This window comes from Ammospiza caudacuta, chromosome 6 (genome assembly GCF_027887145.1).
Source record: "Ammospiza caudacuta isolate bAmmCau1 chromosome 6, bAmmCau1.pri, whole genome shotgun sequence".
Taxonomy (NCBI): domain Eukaryota; kingdom Metazoa; phylum Chordata; class Aves; order Passeriformes; family Passerellidae; genus Ammospiza; species Ammospiza caudacuta.
In genome coordinates, this window is record NC_080598.1 from 49,204,874 (window position 1) to 49,222,964 (window position 18,091).

The 18,091-nt window shown below is 41.0% G+C and overlaps 1 protein-coding gene across 1 annotated transcript; it reads left to right on the top strand.

Moving 5' to 3' along the window:
- The first annotated feature begins 5,788 nt into the window (after positions 1-5,788).
- Positions 5,789-17,407, top strand: CALM1 (calmodulin 1). The gene is made up of 6 exons (XM_058806935.1): positions 5,789-5,980; positions 8,893-8,923; positions 9,862-10,005; positions 12,088-12,194; positions 13,655-13,790; positions 14,017-17,407. The coding sequence occupies exons 1-6, from the start codon at positions 5,978-5,980 to the stop codon at positions 14,043-14,045; spliced, it is 450 nt and encodes a 149-aa protein (XP_058662918.1). The 5' UTR covers positions 5,789-5,977; the 3' UTR covers positions 14,046-17,407.
- The last annotated feature ends 684 nt before the right edge of the window (positions 17,408-18,091 follow it).

The following is an 18,091-nucleotide window of genomic DNA, read 5'->3' on the forward strand; positions in this document are numbered from 1 at the left end:
TGGAGCTTCTTATCCTCAGATAAGATTCTATCCCCAACCTATTGAAACATCTCAATTCAAGTGTATGAGGGAAAGCAAGGGAAGACTAAATCCTTAACTCATGCAGATTAATATGGATTTATTGACTTCAGGGCATGTTTACATTGCTGAAAATCTGTACCAGAAATTATGATTCTGATTTAAAATTATGATCACCCTTGAACTGCATATGTGGAGTTGTTTAATTTTTTATCATTAGCTGTAGCTCCATCTGACCCAAAGAAATTCCATTTAATATAGACCTTCTACAAAATTACAATTTGGAGATAAGTAAAGGAGGCTTGGCCATTAAAGGAGGTATCTGTGGATTTTAAATACCTGTCTGCCTATATCATATATATTCTTATATTTGTTAAGTTTATCTGAACTTTTTTTGCAAAATTGATATCCCAATTTGCCCCACAGGAGTATTCAGATAAAAATTAATAACTCACGGTCAATGGGGAGGTATAAACATTTAATAATTTCCATCATGTAAAAAAGCAGTCCTAAATATCTGTGAAGATTTTTTTCCTGTGTTAAGGAGGACAAACTGACATGAGGAACAACATTACTGGTGATGAACGAAAGGATTTCCAGCCTTTCTTCAGCACTTAAATTCTGTAGGATATTTGTGTACCATTGTTTATTGTACCATTATAAGCTATATATTAGTTCAAAATGTGTAGCTAATGGCAACAGCTATTCAGCTTTTATCAATTCTAATGCAGAAATTTAATATATAGAGTATACAGTATATATAAAGTAAACTAGTTTTTGGCCCACTCATTTTTCTAGCATTTTCTTAAGAAATAAAATGCAAACGCAAGACATTCCTAATAAGGTGAATCTGACCAAAAAATTGCTTGTTTGTTACATTATATCACTTAAAAATTTGAGGAATCCATCTACTGAAATTAGAAACGAGTTTTCCCTATCATTAGAATAACCATTCCTGTAAGTGTTGTTCTATACAGAATATTTTAAAATGTATTTTATGGCAAAAATATATTACTTTCCTTTGACAGATGTATTACCTGGATTCATCATCAGGGAATATAGTTCTTGTACATGTATTTATCAGTGGAAAATCAAGACCTAGGTATGCTTGACAATATTGTGTAAAAATATGTAATACTTAGCAAACACACAATATAAAAATATCCTTTCCTCTTCTGCATTTGATTCTTGAAAAATAGTGGATGGATGCAATTTAGCTCGTATCTGTAAAAAACATGAATGGTAACAAAACAGAAAAATGGAGCGAGTGAATTGTTTATATCATGAATCATCCAATGTTTACCTTTTATGAAACTGGCAATTGCAAAAACTGAGAAGAAAAATCCTGTTTTCACATACTTCAGTGTCTCTAGAGAACTCTTCATAGGACTATGCAGAAAGATCGGGGGTTTTAAGTCTGTGTGGAAAAGTTTTGGGTTTTTTTTTCATTTATTTTACATTGCAAGTGTTAAAAAAAAAAGTAGGGAAACCTTTAGTTTAAAAGAATTGTTTTATGATGTTTAATCTGCAAGATATACGAGTGAGATTATATGTGGATGCAAGTCTGTAATTCCCATATTTACAAATATTTTTAAGACAGGATCTTGAAGGTTCCCAACTCAAACTATGCTAAGTTTAAAACGTGAAACTTTTCAAATTATTGGGTCTCAAGGATGCCATTTTACATAGGTACACAAAAAAGAACTCACTAATTTAATTACCATCTGCAAATAATTTACTTCTGCCTAATGGTTAAATTAGTTTCATATAAACATCTAAAACTTCACAAGACAACGGGCACTCAATGTAGGCAACCATCACTGATTATTCAATTACATAGATGGCCTTCGAACACTGAATGCTCAGTGAAAATCCATAATTGTTTGTGATTATTGAGGCACAACACTGGGAATTAGGCAAATGTAAATTAAATCACAAACATATAAAAAACTGAGGAATTAGTTTTTGTTTTTAAATTTCTCTTGGAAAAGAAACAGTTACCTACAGGATTATGTATGTACCCATTTAAAAATGCTCCAAGATCTGGAACTTTAAATGTTAACATGAAAACAACTTTCATTTTCACCTCTTGTAAAAATAAATTATGTTCTAGCTTTTTATTTCAATGGAGTTCCACCCACTTATTTGCAATCTTAGTGATATTTATAGTTTATAAAGATACTCACTTAGGTTTTCACAGCTGCCAATGGCATCTAGAATCATTAATTTTTGTGGAAAATGGTCTCCCCAAAAAACATTGCCTATATGAAGAGAATTTTGTAGACAGTGTAAAAAATTGATATACCAAGAGGATTCCAGTTGACTTGAAAAACAGTACAATAAATCTAGTTTGGGTAGCTCACATATATAACTGTCAGTATTATACCCATGAAAACCAATCATTAATTTTTTTCCAGTTGCACAGAAGTTGCATGCACATATCTACTTCATTTTGGCTTTTTGTACTTCTAACCTATTATAAACTGGTTATCTATGCCTGTTGCCATAATATCAGCCTCCCAACCGTGCATTAATGATATGACAAACTTCTGTCCATCTGCTCTCAAATCCATTCTCTCAGGACAGATATCTATGGAATGTTTTAATTTATTTTTTGGGGTTTTATTAAACTTACATATATATAATATAAGAAAACAGTTGATACATGTGAGGCCATGTTCCTCATGCTCATGTTAACAAACAGCTAAAGCTGAAAAGCACACCTTGTATGTAACTAGTAAGGTTTATTATTTTGTCAGGTTCTCAGCAGAATTCCTCCTTATACCTTAGGCTGCTCCCAAGGAATGGACATGTGAAGTCTCTGCCAAAACAAAGACCAACTGTAAGATTGTAATCTTACCATCACAGCAAGGCAAAATTTGCGAATGTAATACTTGGTAGAATGGTTGCAAGTCTTCCATTGTAAACATTTTATTTATTTTATAAATAAATTTATGAAATTATATTTTCTTACTATTGCAGTTCAAACACAAGTCAACAAGAGCATGCTTAGAGAGCAAAGGAATTTAGAACGGCAAATTTATCCAGTCAAAATTCATCTTAATAGCTACTGCAGAGCCCTCTGTTCATAGAAAACTCTGTGGCAATGGGATGGCCAAGCTCTCTGGTGTCAGGCACAAACACTGAGTAATTCCATGGCCCAGTCCAGCTCCCACTGAGATTCAGGAGATTTTGAATGAGGCTGTAGAAGATCCTGGCAAATCATTTGACATTGTATGTCATTGGAATGACAGGGGCATTTCTTGCCTGCCCACAACTGAATGTAAATTTTAAGAGAACAAAGAATACCCATCAAGGTCTGGCTGTACAATTGAGTGAAAGCAAATTTACAAGGAGCAGGGAGATGGCAATTTAGATGATCTTTTATTTGCATTAAATAAGCAGCAGAAGATTAGTATTCTGTTTTGTTTACATTTATTTTTGCCATATGTCAAATTAGGAAAAAAAAAATCCCCTTAGTCAGAATGATATTTTGGAACATGAGCTGTGAAATATTTTCAAACACAGAATGATGCAATTTAAATAGAAACGACTGCAGAACTAAACTGTAGCACCTTACTTGATCATCCTGATTTTTTTTTTAAATAAAGCAAGATAACTATATTCTAAACTACTTTAAAAGTAACTTGATTTCCAAATTTCATTTTAAATATAAATGAATTATTAACATGATCTGTCAAGAGTTAGGAAAAGTAGACACAAAAGGTAAAAGATGAAAAAAGTAGTAGGAATAAATGCACACCAATCCTTCTACTCAAAGGCCCTGTTAATCTTTGGCATCATTCACTGAATATTACTGAGTGACTTTCTACTCCACATTTCCAAGTTTCATCATGTCTGTCCAAATGCTGTAATGCTGATAGCTTGTAAGAGAATCTACATAAATTTTAATTACTTGTCTTATGGTCTCTCCTCAACAGATAAATCTAATCCCTTAACTTTTTAACAAGTGAAGATTTGGATCAATGGAACAACGTATTACATGTGCTTAAAATTAACTTTAAGGAGATTGAAATAAAGCACCCACATTCTAAACTGTCACATTTAAATGTTGGTAAAATTATTCTTCTAATAATACATTTTCTTTGCAAGATAATTTTACAAATTTATTAGCCCAATATTTATGTAGAATTCAGTGTTTTAACAAGTTCATCACCTGTGTAAGACCAGCACAATAAGCTGAACAATTTGTACATGAACATTGTTCTTCACATATCCCTGTGAGTCTCAGAGAGTTCCAAGATTCACTGGTCCAAGCAAACACTCTTGTAGCTTACACCAATCAAACATTGTGCCATGCTTTCCAGAAAGATATTAAGCCAGGAGAGTAAGAGCCTAAAATTGCTGGTCTGGTTTGAAAATGAAAGATCAATTATTTGCATGTTCTTCCACAGCGGGGGAAAAAAAAAAATCAGCATCACTGTTTGGTAGTTAAAAAAAAAAAAAAGAAGGCATATCAAAAAAGAGGAGGATGGGCATTCCACATCTAAAATGGAAGCTGTCTATTAGCCTATCATTTGCAGATTAGCCAGCTGCAAATTGGTTTTCTGACACCATTTCATACAGTAGTTGCTACACAAATATTAGAATGGTTTGGGAACCAAACTTGACACATTAAATGTGCTATTTTGTTTGCTGAGAAATCCCTCTACATTGCAAACAGGTAACTGTTTGCTTGCCAACCTATCTCTGTGTTCCAGAAAGGCGAGCAAATAAATTGTAACTTCAGTGGCAGAGCTATTGAAACTGTTAAACAGAACCAAACTGATTTTGTCTTTATTCCAAACACTGAAAGTATGCACGATTTTTCAAAATCATAGAATAGACAAATTAATTTCAAAAGATTTGCTATACTGCAAGCCGATTTATCAGAATTGTGACCACGCTGGAAATACTGCAAGCCTCCCCATCCAGAGAGAGGCCCAAACTAAAACCTTCAAATAAAAATATCTTGAACTAAAACAAATCTCAAAATCTAAGGGAGCCTGTCATGAATGGAACCAAAATCCTAGATTTCAAAGTGGGTCCATGTTTGTGCTTCCATGCGTGTTAAAGGAGGTACAGTGTGAACACTACAGTATTTTTTGGGGGTTATTACCAGTGTGGACAAAATCCTCAGAGCTGACAGGGAAGAAATGAAGAAACACTCTGACATCAGGACATGCCTTTGCTGCATCTCAATTGCAGGCTTCTGAAGAGGCTGTGACACCTCAGTTGTAGACGATCCGATTCTGGATTAAATTTCGCCGTCGCGTGGATTTTGGTGCTTGACAAAAGCCCTATGAACAGTAAAAAGGCAGCTGTGCTCGCTTCAACATTTTAGTTTTACAGTCGCCGTCACACACGTCTTGTCATGGAAAAAAGAGTCCTTTATTAACGTTTTCCCCGTCCCCGCGCCATCATCCTCTCCCAGGGGCCGCTCGGGGCTCCCGGGGGAGCGCAGGCCCGCCCCGCCGGCAGGGATGCTGTCTAGAAAATACAAAAAGCACCAACTTGGCCGAGATGCCCCCGCTCCGGGGGTCCCAGCCCGGAGAGCGGCGGGGACCCGGTGGGGACCCGGTAGGGACCCGGCGGCGAGGCAGCTCCCCGCGGGCTGCGCCGGCTCCAGCGCTCGGCAGAGGAGAACCACGGCCGGCCCCGGGCTGCCCTCGCCCCTCTGGGGGCGCTGGGCCGCGGGAGCGGCCCCTCCGGGGGAGGGGAGGGGCCGGGCCGCCGAGGGGGCAGGGCCGCCCGCCGCAGTCGCCTCGCACATAGCGCGCCGGGAGGAGGGAAAAGGGCCCCGCTCCGGCGGAGGGATACAGCCCCACGTATATAGCGGGCGGCGCAGGCTCACAGCCCCAGCACTCTGTGAGCCGCGCCGGGAGGAGGCAGCAGCCGCCGCCGCTCGTGGTCGCGCAGTTCGTGCAGCCGCCGCCGGGCCCGCCGCCGCCGCCGCGCCATGGTAGGGGGCTCGTTCGTTCGTTCGCTCGCTCGCTCGACCGGCACGGGGTGCCCGGGCTGGGGCGGGGGCTGGTGCGCGGTGTGCTCGCTGCAGAGCTGGCTGGGGACGGTCGTGTTGGTGGAGGTGGGCTGTCCCCGGGGAGGAGCGGGGGTGGGGGGAGCCCCGCGGGGGCCCTTCCCGCCCGGCTTTCCGCGGGGTGAGCGGGTTGGTGGCTGCGGACTCTTCCTCTCCCTACCCCCCGCCGCCTTGCGCGGGATCGCTGCGGAGCTGCGGCCCTTCCTCTTCCGCCGCTTCCTTCCCCTTTCCCCGGGCCTGCCGTGTGGGCGCCCCGGCCCCGCGCCCTCCCGCCCCGCCTCGCCTTCCCTCCCCTGCGGAAAGGGCCGGGCTCGTCTCCCCGGGGCCACGGCCCCAGCACCGGGCAGGGCGCGCTGCGGGGCGGGGCGCGGGTTTGCGGGCGAGGATCCCGCTCGGCTCCGGCACCAGCTGCACTGCGCAGGGAGCGGGGGGGCGGCCGGGGGAGGGCACCGCGCTGCAGCTACTGCGCCCCCGCCGTCCTCCCCAGTCCCCCCCCAAAAAAACGCAGCCGCGGCGGCGAAGCCCATCGCTGTCTGCATTACATCATGTCTCCTCCTCTTCCTCCCGGCCCCCGCGCACCCCCCGGCCGCGGGGACCGGGGCGCTGTGCGAGTTGCTCGCTTGGAAGCGGCCCAGCTCCTGCATGGGGCGGGAGGGGCGCAGCCTCCCCTCTCCCCAGGGGCTGAGGGGGAAGAGCTCCTGCCCCAGCCGCCCGCTGGAGGAAAGGCGGTGGGGAGGGAAAGCTGGCCGCGGAGCCCGGGCGACCTCGCGGTTGAATGATGGGGACGTGGTGTGGCTGCCGGCTGGAGAGAGAGGGAGGGAGGGGAAACGGGGACGCACTGCAGCAGTGGGTGGCTGCTGGCCGGGAAGGGCGCCTGTTGCGCCGGCGGGCTGCGAGCCTCCCGCCCCGCCGGCCGGGCGATGCCCGCCGGAGCGCATCCCATCATCTGCCGGGTGCTCCCAAAACAGAGCGAGATGAAGGGCTGGGATTTTCCTGGCGGTTTTTCGCTTCCTACGAGAACGGAGAAACAGTTGCAGATTGACCTCTAATCGCTTTTTGGTAATGTGGGTGTTCCTCGACCCTGCCTCTGCATCTCCCCTTCCCGTAGGAGAGGGCTGACATCACCAGGACAGGATTTGATGACTTGGCTGGGTGGGGTGATGGCTCCAGCCCTGGCTGGGTACCTTTGTCCTGTGGCTGTGCTTAGGGTATAGTTAATGGCTGTGCCTGTTGCTCGGGAAGGTGAACCCCTCGGCAATGTAGGGTTGGGCTGTGTCCTCGGGCATCACCGGGTGTGCGAAGGTTTTGGAGTTTTATTTTGCGGGGTTTTTTTTGTTCCTTTTTTTTTTTTTCCACTTGAAATATGATTTTAGAAACGTTCAGCGAGCTCTGAATAATGGGCAATGAACTGGTGCTGTGGGCTGGAGGTTTTTTGCCAAGGTGTGGCTCTGTTTCCTGTTCTGCAGGGCAGTGAGTCTGTTATGTAAATTCCTTAGATAATCTTTAAGTGAAACCTCGTATTTTCTGGAAAATCACAAAGCGTGCAGGAAGTCGAGGCGGATTTTGAGCACAAGCTTTTTTGCAGTTATTAAAGAAGACTGTCTTTAGCTATTTTACCCTTTTCTCCTTCCTCCAACACTGCATGCGGGAAATTGTTTAATCATTACATACAGAGCTTAAAAGAAACCCCTTACTTAGTTACAGATGACATCTGTGTATTTTTCTTAACATATAGAGAAGATTTTCAACCCTATCCTTTTCCCTTAACATTGCATAGCTGATTAATTCTCCATTGTATTTGTTGCTCTTTGCTGCAGTTAGATGGCTTTTATACTTATTATTTTAGGACAAGAAGGGTATGGCTACCTTCTCTGACCTACAAAATTCTCTGTTCTATTTGTAAAAACAGTCCAGTAAAATGTGTTTAAAACAAGTTACTACCTTGTATTCTTCAGTATCTATGATTAAGCATGTAAAATTACCTTTTTTTTTCTTTACTAGGAAAATACATATTTTTCTATAAAGAACTAGTTAGCTCCTTTGAGTCCAAACTGGAGCTTTTTGTGATGCTCTACCCATACATAGGGAGAGGCTTCTGGATGGATGTGGCTATCACAGTCAAGCTCTAGAAAGCCCTTGTGATTACCCTGACCTGTATACCTTTGTATGCAGCAGTGCCCCTTGATGTACAGATCATAAACAGGCATTTCAAATCTTGCCACTTAAAATTATATATAAACAACCTGAATGTCAGGATAAGGCACCTTAAACTGCTTGGCTGAATGGAAAAATGATATGATTTTCTTAGTCAGAGGTGGCGAACATCTGGGTAACACAGAGCTGTAACTTGTACCGTTGCAGCAGAGCCGCTCCTGTGGGGCTGGCACAGGGCTGGAGGCTGCTGCAGTGAGCTGGGGAGGGCAGGGCTGGAGCCGTGGGCGACGCTCAGCCCCCGCGTGTGCGGTGCCCCCGCGCTGCCCTGCTGCGAGTGGCGTGTGCTGTGCACCCCCAGACACAGGGCATGGGGCGTTTTGTGCCTCTCTGACCAACTGCAAGGAGCCTGCCCTGTGTCCTTCACTGCACACAATCTGATTCGCCACGTTGCAGGATGGTGTTTGGTTCTTCATATGCAATTCAAACCAAGTTAGCCAGTATGCTTTTGGAAACAGCTGCATGGTGTAGGTGAGTGCAGTCTCCTTGCAGGGACAGAATTCCAGGGTTTGAAAATGACTTGATAAAAGTAATGATAAATCGCTTCTGAAATTGAAAGGAAGTGCCTCATGGCTTGACAGAGCTAGCGGTAAACAGCATTCTAAAATGTTCTATTCTTCGTGTAGGCTGATCAGCTGACTGAAGAACAGATTGCTGGTAAGTGTTTTGATGATAATTTTTTTTTTTTTGCTAGCTCTTGTGACTAAAAGAAAATATATTATCTCAAGCATAGTGGGAAAAAAACATCTCTGACAATTTTAAATCTGTACTACCACTTTTGAAAAACACTCACTTAAAAAAATCCCAAACTAAAAAAAAACTAGACAAAAATATTCTGGAAGATTACTGGTTCATTGCCTCTTAATTTAGACTTCTTATTCCTTGGACTACAGATAATGATATTTTTTTAGATGTTCAGACTTGAGCCAAGTTCTCCTAGATTTCTGGCAAACAGAAATAATTGCTAGACTCAAATGAACTACTTAGAGCCAAAGGAGGCCTAGGTACTCTTTAATAGAGTGAACATCAATTACAAATGAAATGGTAACAAATAAACCTCAGATTGGTTTATTGCACATTGTTACAAGCCAGTGTCTTTTAAATAAATCTTTTAATAAACTGCCTGTAACTCAGGCTGGTCAGGAGAAGGAAGCATTATTTGACCTTCTGGAGACCAGTCCCCCATTTGTGGCTGGCTTGAAAATAAGTGGTAAATGACAATGCTTTTGTTCCTCTAAGTCTGTTAATTGTTAAGGGAACCCAGTGGCTCCTTTTCCTTATTTCAGACAGCTGCTGTTTGTGGAGCAACTGTGCCTCAGGCAAGATGCAGATGCATGGAAATGAATTACAGAGTTGTAAATGCAGATAAATAGCCGCATGAAATAAGTTTGAATTTATTGTGAAAATTATGTGTTGGTACTGTAAGTAATTTATTTGTGTTTGAGAGTGTTAATTCTCTCAATACAGGGACAGTTAGATAGAAAAAGAAAATATTTCTTAGAATTGTGCCAGGCGTTGTCAGTAGAGTGTATTTTTAGTCTGGTTTTTCTCATGCTGGTGATGTCTCTAAACACTGGGACTGTTTCTGCCTCTAGAATTCAAGGAAGCCTTTTCCCTATTTGACAAAGATGGTGATGGTACTATCACAACAAAAGAACTGGGAACTGTCATGAGGTCACTGGGTCAAAATCCAACAGAAGCAGAATTGCAGGATATGATCAACGAGGTAGATGCTGATGGTAAGTGTTGGGAAGGTGCTGTGATCATCTCTAATTTGTATGACATTCACACCTGGGCTTAAACTGCATTTGCAAGACCATGACATAGAGCTCTTAGAGCAGGTTCAAAATGCTGCATAGACTCTAAACTCAGAAGGATGTCAGAGATGCTATATCTCAGTATTCATGAGACTAAAAACAGGCAATGGGCAGAGACAAAGTTATGCTATTTGTCTTTAATATTTTATGGGTCACAGGCTTCTTGTTGCTCTCTGACTTGCCCTGCCATTAACCTGTCTTTCCATCCAACTTTTCTGTATGTGCTTTGTCAGCCCATAGTTTTACCAGTGCCTGTGGTTTTGGCTAAGGCAAAAATGTGTTAGAAGTGGAATAGTGTTTTCAATGGAAGTTCAGCAGAACAGGAGGAGTGTATAATCTAATGTATTAAATCCCTAATAGATAGAGAGGGGCTATTGGAGGTAAAGGCAGAAAACCCTTCCCATATCAAGGGATAATATAATAACATAATTAGGTTAATAAATAATAAATTATAAAAATTAGGTTAAAGAATAATAAAAAATAAAATAATAACAAAATTATTTAAAAGGAACACCAGAGAGCCCATATTGAAACACATTTTGTGTTTCTGAACTCCACCTAGGCTACCAGTTTTAAAAAGGAATAATATTTCCCCTGCTCAAGGATGTCAAGCCTCTAGTCATGTGTGTTGGTTGTGATAGTGATCTTTCTCTAACCATTTTGTAAAAGAAGAGTGAAAGTATATTGGCAAGAGTATAAATTACTGGATTATCAGGCCATATAAGTAAACTACTTTCTTTAAAAAAGTGTAAGTTGACTTTAACAGCTAGGTTTTTGCAGAAGCTGATAAGTGATAAGTCTGCAGTGGTATGTAGAGTTTGTGTAGCTTCTTTAGGCTGCAGACCAAATGCTGCTCTGGTGGATTTAAAACAGAAGGAGACTGAGGACTTCAGATAAGTGTGCCTGCCCAACTGTTAAAATTTGGGTTACAGCAGAATGCTTTGCTATTCTTCTGCATGTTCATTGGGATTGTTTTCAAAACTGAGTGCGAGACCTGTGTTCATATTTACTGGTGCATAAAGCTGGCCATGATGATAAATAGCTGTGTATGGCTTAGGCTGGAATCCCTAGGATGCAAGGATTTTCTTAAACTTAATTAGTTGCACAATAAATTTGTATGCTTCTTTAAATCAATGGGTAGATCTTAGTTGAACAGTGAACTGTTTAATGTGGTTTTGTGAAGTACTTAATGTGCCTTTTTGGCATATAGAGCTGAATCCTGACTATACAAATCTAGTTTCTTCACCACACCACTTTTTCTCTAGCTTTAAGCAGCCTGAAATTTAAATCTTTGCTTTGAATGAAGAACTTAATCTCAGGGGTGAGGCCTGGATGTCAGCAGGGATTTTCAGTTTTGCAGTAAAGTACCTGTAAGAGCACCTACAGCTAAGCTTATCAGTAATAACAAATAATGTCAGCTTTTCTTGTGTCACTGGAATTTGCAGGTTCTTGTTGCCCATTAGAATGGTTTGTTGCTCTTGTTGTGTGCAACTTTGGTTGATAAGGTAGTTAATTTTTAGAAAGAAAAAAGTATTTACAGTTTAGTTATGAGTGATGTTCCCAAATATTAGATAACCTTGGGTTATAATGGCAGCTTAATATGTGTTCTTCCTGGAAGACTCAACAATTGAGAGATTATAAAAAAATTTAAAGGTTGATTTTGTGGGAGTTATTTGAAGTAAAAATAAGTGTTGTTATTGATTAACCTTGATGCATCAAATTGGCATTTTACTTGTGGGTTTGGTGGCAAATGGTGTGGCTTGTCCTTGAAAGAAGGCAGCAGTTGATTTTGTGCTGGAACAGAGTGGCTGCTGCGTGTTACAATAGCAAAAAGGCAGTGGTAGCCATATAGAGAGAGGAACCAGTTCATCTATAAGGACAGTTAACAGAGCATCCATCTGGCAATCTTGTCCCTGGCTAAGTCAAATGCCAAATATTTGTTTGTTTTTTTTTTTGTGAAGAAAAGCTTGGAAGTTTAATTTTTGGAAGTTTTTTTTTATTAAGGCAATGGCACTATCGACTTCCCTGAATTTTTAACCATGATGGCCAGAAAAATGAAGGACACAGACAGCGAGGAAGAAATCCGTGAGGCATTCCGAGTCTTTGACAAGGTATTACTGAAAGTACAGCTACTCTTCTAAAGCAATAATGATGTCTGTATTTTCCTTAGTGTTTTCTCTCTTCTTTTCTAGAAGGAGAAAGAGTCCTCTAGTAGAAACAGGGGAATTGGAAACATAACAGATTGTTCTGAGTATAGAACCAGAACTGTTGCAGCCAGGTTCTACTTGCTTTATACAGCAAGGTCTAAGCTTTAGGCTCATCCATGAGGAAAACTTTCTGGCCTTTCCTTAGAAACAGAGATTAGCAGACCTTAATGCTTGGTGGGGGTGGAGGGGGCGGGGTGGGGTTTTTTTGAGACATGTGGATAGAGGAGGGAGATTTTTCTCTACCTTTTGACTTTGGGGGAAATAGGGAAACATTTGCATGGGTGCACATGGTTTTATACTACCCTATGGAAGATTTTGAGGCCAAGATGATGTCATCAGTATTTGGAGGGACATGAAGTATTTCATGTTCTCTTTTCAAAATGTGAAATTTGAGGTTGCTTTCATGAAAACTTAAGAGCTCAGCCCCCTTGACCTTGTTTAAGAATAGCTGGGCATATATCAGATTTTTAGAACAGAGGTTCTCCTCTTTGGGTTGTTTGAACATGACAGATGTTATACAAGAATTGTGTGAAGTAGTGGCTGGTGCAGCTGTAAAGCTAATGCAAGTGCATGTGTGGAAGAAGACTTTACTACTACTTTTTCTAGAAAAAAGGTGTCAGTCTCTAGTACTGTGCTGAAAATATGGGGGTATTTCTGCAGACAAGGTTAGTGTTAAAGCCACTGAGGTAAGTTATATATTGCTGATGGCCATATCCTGCTCTAAGATAGTGTATTCTTCCAGTGTATGGAATTTCTGAAGTGGCTCAGGGTGAGCTCTAGGTTTAGATGTTGCAAATGGGGACATTGGCTTAGAAGTGTTTCTAGACTCTAGAATTTCTCTTTTTAATTTTGCCATAAAACTTCTCAAAACACCTTATGAGTAGAATTTAAATGCATTCTTTGATCTGTTTTTTATCATCTCATCTGAAAAGCCTAACATAGTCAGCTGCAGTCTGGTAGTGTTAACACAAGAGAAAACTGGCTTCATTCTTGCTGGTGGGGAAGTGGATCTCTGCTGCCTAAGAAAGGCCAAAAAGAGACTAAACAAAAACTTTTTTGGTTTTGTGTCTGTTTATTTTTGAAAGCTCTTAAAAAACATTAAAAATACCTTATCACAACTACAAGTCAGGCATGCAGTTGTTATTGCAGCACAATAATTGTATGGAAGGATATGGTGTCATGCATGCCTCACAAGGCGGTGGCACTGATACATGCTGCAGTGTGTACAGTGTGCCAGGTCTGTACATCTGTCCCAAGAGCTGCAAGGCTGCTTCTGAAGCAGTTACTGGAAACCTAGCTGTAGTTTCCACGTTGGTCACTCTCAGGGTTGTTGTTCATGGTCTTGTGCAACTCTTTTCTCATAGGATGGCAATGGCTATATCAGTGCAGCAGAACTACGCCATGTTATGACAAACTTAGGAGAAAAGCTAACAGATGAAGAAGTAGATGAAATGATCAGAGAAGCAGACATTGATGGGGATGGGCAAGTCAACTATGAAGGTAAAAAGATGCTTGTCTTGACTCAAAAACATTATTCTGTCTGAGGAGAGCCTGTTGCATTGGGCATTAATTTTTAATACTTGTGATAGTAGTTATTTGCTTGTTCACTACTGTGGACAAAACCATAGCTGCAGTGAAAAGTGTTTTTTTATTCCAACTGTGTTTTAGACTCTTGATTTGAAGTATGCTGGAGACAGTAAATCACAGTGACTTTTTATCTTTTCAGAATTCGTACAGATGATGACTGCAAAGTGAAGAGACCTCCTTTACACCTTTTTTCCTCTAGAAGAATCAAATTGAATCTTTTACTTACCTCTTGCAAAAAAAAAAATGTTCATTTATTCATTCTGTTTCTGTATAGCAAAACTGAATGTCAAATTACCTTCTGTCCACAAACTGCATGTAATGGTTGGTGGTCCTGTCCCTAAAAGATAAAGTTAAACATCAGTTTTACAATATAAATAATTGTACTACCTTGAAAATAAAAAAAAAAAAAGGAAGCACTTAGTGAACTCAAAAGTTCCATTTGCTAATGACTATTACACTGTTTGGGCTGGCCAGTTTTTCATGCATGCAGCTTGACAATTGAGCACAGTCAGACATGTGTATTAAAAGGAAAAAAAAACCTAAAGGATCCACTCTTATTCAATAGTGGATTCTAATTCAATTTGTAGTATAAATTGTCATAGCTGGTTTACTTTAAAATTGGTTTATACCTCAGGATGGTATGCAGCAAAATGGTTGAAGGATGCAAAACTTAAAGAAAATGCCCTAAAGGTTGAATGGTTCTCCTGTACGTAGCAGTGTGCTCCAAAAATAGGATGATCTTAACTATGGATGGCATGTCTGTGTTAAAATACTGGTTTAACATTGTCTGCATTGCACTATAGTGAAACGGGTGTCAGGCTGTTACCGTTCACAAAATTTTTAAAAGAAACGTTCACCAAGGGAGCATCTTTGGACTCTCATATTTTTAAAACCTTCTGTACCATGACTTGGAGCTGGCGGAGTAGCCTGTGGACTTCAGCACAACTATCAACATTGCTGTTCAAGATATTACAGTTTATGTCCATTCCAAGTTGTAAATGCTAGTCTTTTTTTTCCAATAAAAGACCATTAACTTAAAGGTGGTGTTAAATGCTTTGTAAAGTTAAAATATATATATATATAATTGAGATAATAAACCAAAAAAGCAGTAGGAAGGAAGTGTTTCTATGAATGACTTGCTGCTAAATTATAATGCACATGTATGCAATAAGTTATCCCCTATCTTTTCAAGATGGCAAGAACTGACCTCCTGTAACCCAAGACCTTTGCTATAAATAAATGAACTTGTGCTTGCCTTTCATATTACGACAATGTTAATTTAGTTGGTCTCAAAGTCGTGTAATGCTGACTCGTCAACTATCAGCACAGAAGTAACACCTCATTTCACTACAGTGGAGAGCTCTGAGCATGCATGTCAATACTGGGGAAACATGTATAGGTTGCTTATGTTTTTTTGACAGGTTATAAAAACTAGTGGAAGAATTTAAACAGCATGGACTTCATAGATATCTGTGATTCTCAAACATGCCAAAAATGCATTTATCTGCCCGCAGAAAGAAATCAAAAGGACATTTTACAGTATATATTAAAAAAACCAAATTAAGCCTTTTTGGAAACCGGGGCTATTATGTCTTGACTTTTCAAACACTTGCATGAATTTTGTGGGGTGGAGAAGAGGACTAGGGTTAATTTAAAAACAATCTTGTTACTTCTGCTTTGCATGCACTAGCAGTGCTTAGTCATTCCAGTTCTCTGAATAAGTGTTCTCTGATCCTTCAGCTTCCCCATGAATGAGTGGCAAAGCAGCCGTGTGCACTCTTCTTTGTCTGAAAGAAGAATGCTTCTTCTCTTTCTTTTTTCTTATTTTTTTTTTAAGCAGAGCCTCCATGTGGAAGGAGGCTTTTATGCTTGGGAGGGAGGGACTACAGCATAATTACTGACTAAGTTTTTGTTTCCAAATGTAATGGGTTGAAAACCGTAGTTGTTTGATTGCATTTGGTTTTGGGGAATATTGATACCATCTCTAGGAAGAGATACAGGTCTCCATTCATCCTGTCTAACTGAGGTGCGTGTGTTAAGAACTTGATTTGCTCAGTGGGGGGGGGTCAAGAGACCCCTCCAGAAGGCAATTGAGACTGCCTGCCTTCAGTAATTCTTATTTTTTCCCCTGGGGGGTGGGGGGAGTTCTGGGTGACAAACGACCCAGACACCTTAACCAAGTGCCTAAAAGTTAGATGGGCTGAATGTAGGCAATTGCTTAGGTATCTATTTGTTGCAAAGGCTTAGTACCGTGGCTGTGAATGCTGTCCAAGCAAACTGGCCTCAATGATGGGAATGTCTGACTACCATTTGAAAGTAGATTCTTGCATAGCAGCTGCAAATTACTACTTTAGTAGTGCTTGAGAATGGCTGCACTGATTCTGTAGACTAGCTACTAAAGAGAACGTACTCAAGAGACAGGCAAGGTAGGAAGGATGGTTGCAGCTCTGAACTAATTACTTCTGCCTGGGTGTGCAGAGATCTTGTCTAGTAGGTAAATGCTTCTTACCATCTATCTGTCATTCACTCATGGTTGGTAGGGTAGTTCACCTAAGAACAGCTGCTTTTAGCTTACTCAGTGTGCTCTGTGCTTGCTAGCAGAGACCTCATCCTGCAAGAGGTTCTTGGCTTGATTAGAAATTGTTTGGCAGTGTGCAGTGTTGGTATGCCCTGTAACTGAATCTGCCTGGAGGTATCTAATTATTAACTGACTTCAGTACCACATCAACCTCGAGTAAATGTATCCTCTGTACAGGACTTAAGCTCTGTTCCCTTCTGCATAGTGAATAACTAGAAAAATGAAATGGTGTCATCAAGGTCTTTTTTAATTTTTTTAAAACTTTTTTTTCCTGTGAGTGTGTGTGTGTGGCTTTGGCTTTTTCCAAATGTGAAAGTGTGGGCTGGATACACTTGGTGCATGGCTTAGAAACATGGGACTGGAAAGAACTTCCTGGGTCATCAGATCCAGTCCCCTGCTATTGCAGGCAACCGTGTCATATAATCCTTTTAATAAACTGATCAAGCTTAAACACCTGCTTGTAAGTGGCTTGTTTTCATGGAAGTTCTGTAACTCATGTTGCTCTCAACTGATGCAAATAATATATGAAATATGAAGTTAATCAAAAGGTCCTCCAGCTTAGCTTTAGGTTTATCATTACATTTATTTAACTGACTTTCTTGAACCTGTTATTATTTGCACAACACTCAGGAAAGTGTTGAGTCTTTACCCCTCTTTCTATGAATAAGAGTTGGTGTGCTTGCTTATTTTTTTTAATGGAAAAGATGGATGTCTGGCTTGTTGAAACCTGTTAGATATGTTAATTGTCAAGGCAAGAAACAATTGAGTTACTTGTATTTGATACATAAATTTAAGGCTAGAGTATACATAACCATTTTTAAAACACATCAACTTGCAGTGTAGTTTTATATTTAATACTGAAATTGTACTGCTAAAGTTTAAACTGCTGTTAATCATATTCCTCTTCTGATCATAATGAAAAAATAAAGGGTAAGAAAATGCTTAACATAGATTATTCATTATCATGCTTATTTTATTAATAATTCAGGCTTGGAAACATCTCCAGGTATGGGGTGTTTGTTCTGTTTGCTGGGATGGGCTGGAGTGAGGGGTGGGGAGGGTTACTGATGTGGGAAATTCTTAACCCCCAACCATTTGTCTTACTTGCACAGCTCCAGAGGCACAGACATGCTAGAACCTGTTTAAGAAAGGACCCTGTGCCTTACTGATGCCTTGGACGCACGGGAGGGTGTGGGGCTGCTCTGTGGGCAGGGGACAGTGCTGTGGCTGCCAGGCTCTGTGCCCTGCCCAGAGGGTGAGGCTGTGTCCTGGGCCTGGAGTGCAGCACCTGTGTGATGTGAATGCAGATTCTTCTTCCCAGATGACAACATCCTAGACTAAAACCAGTCTCAGGGGTTAGAAATACCAGAGTCAATACAGCTTGCTTATCCCCTGCCATGAAACTAAGTGGAACACTTCTTTGCTGCAATCCAGTTAGGGTTTGGGTTCTTTTCATTTCATAGTGTTGTTTTGGTTTGGGTTTTTTTGGTTTGGTTGGTTAGTTCGTTCATGGAGGAGGGAGGGGGTGATGCTTGGGATATGGTGTTTTATTATTGTTTAAGGTTTTTTTCAATTTGCTAAGTGAAATCTGACACAGGACCGTGGTAGAACCACAGCATGTTCTTCTGATACACAG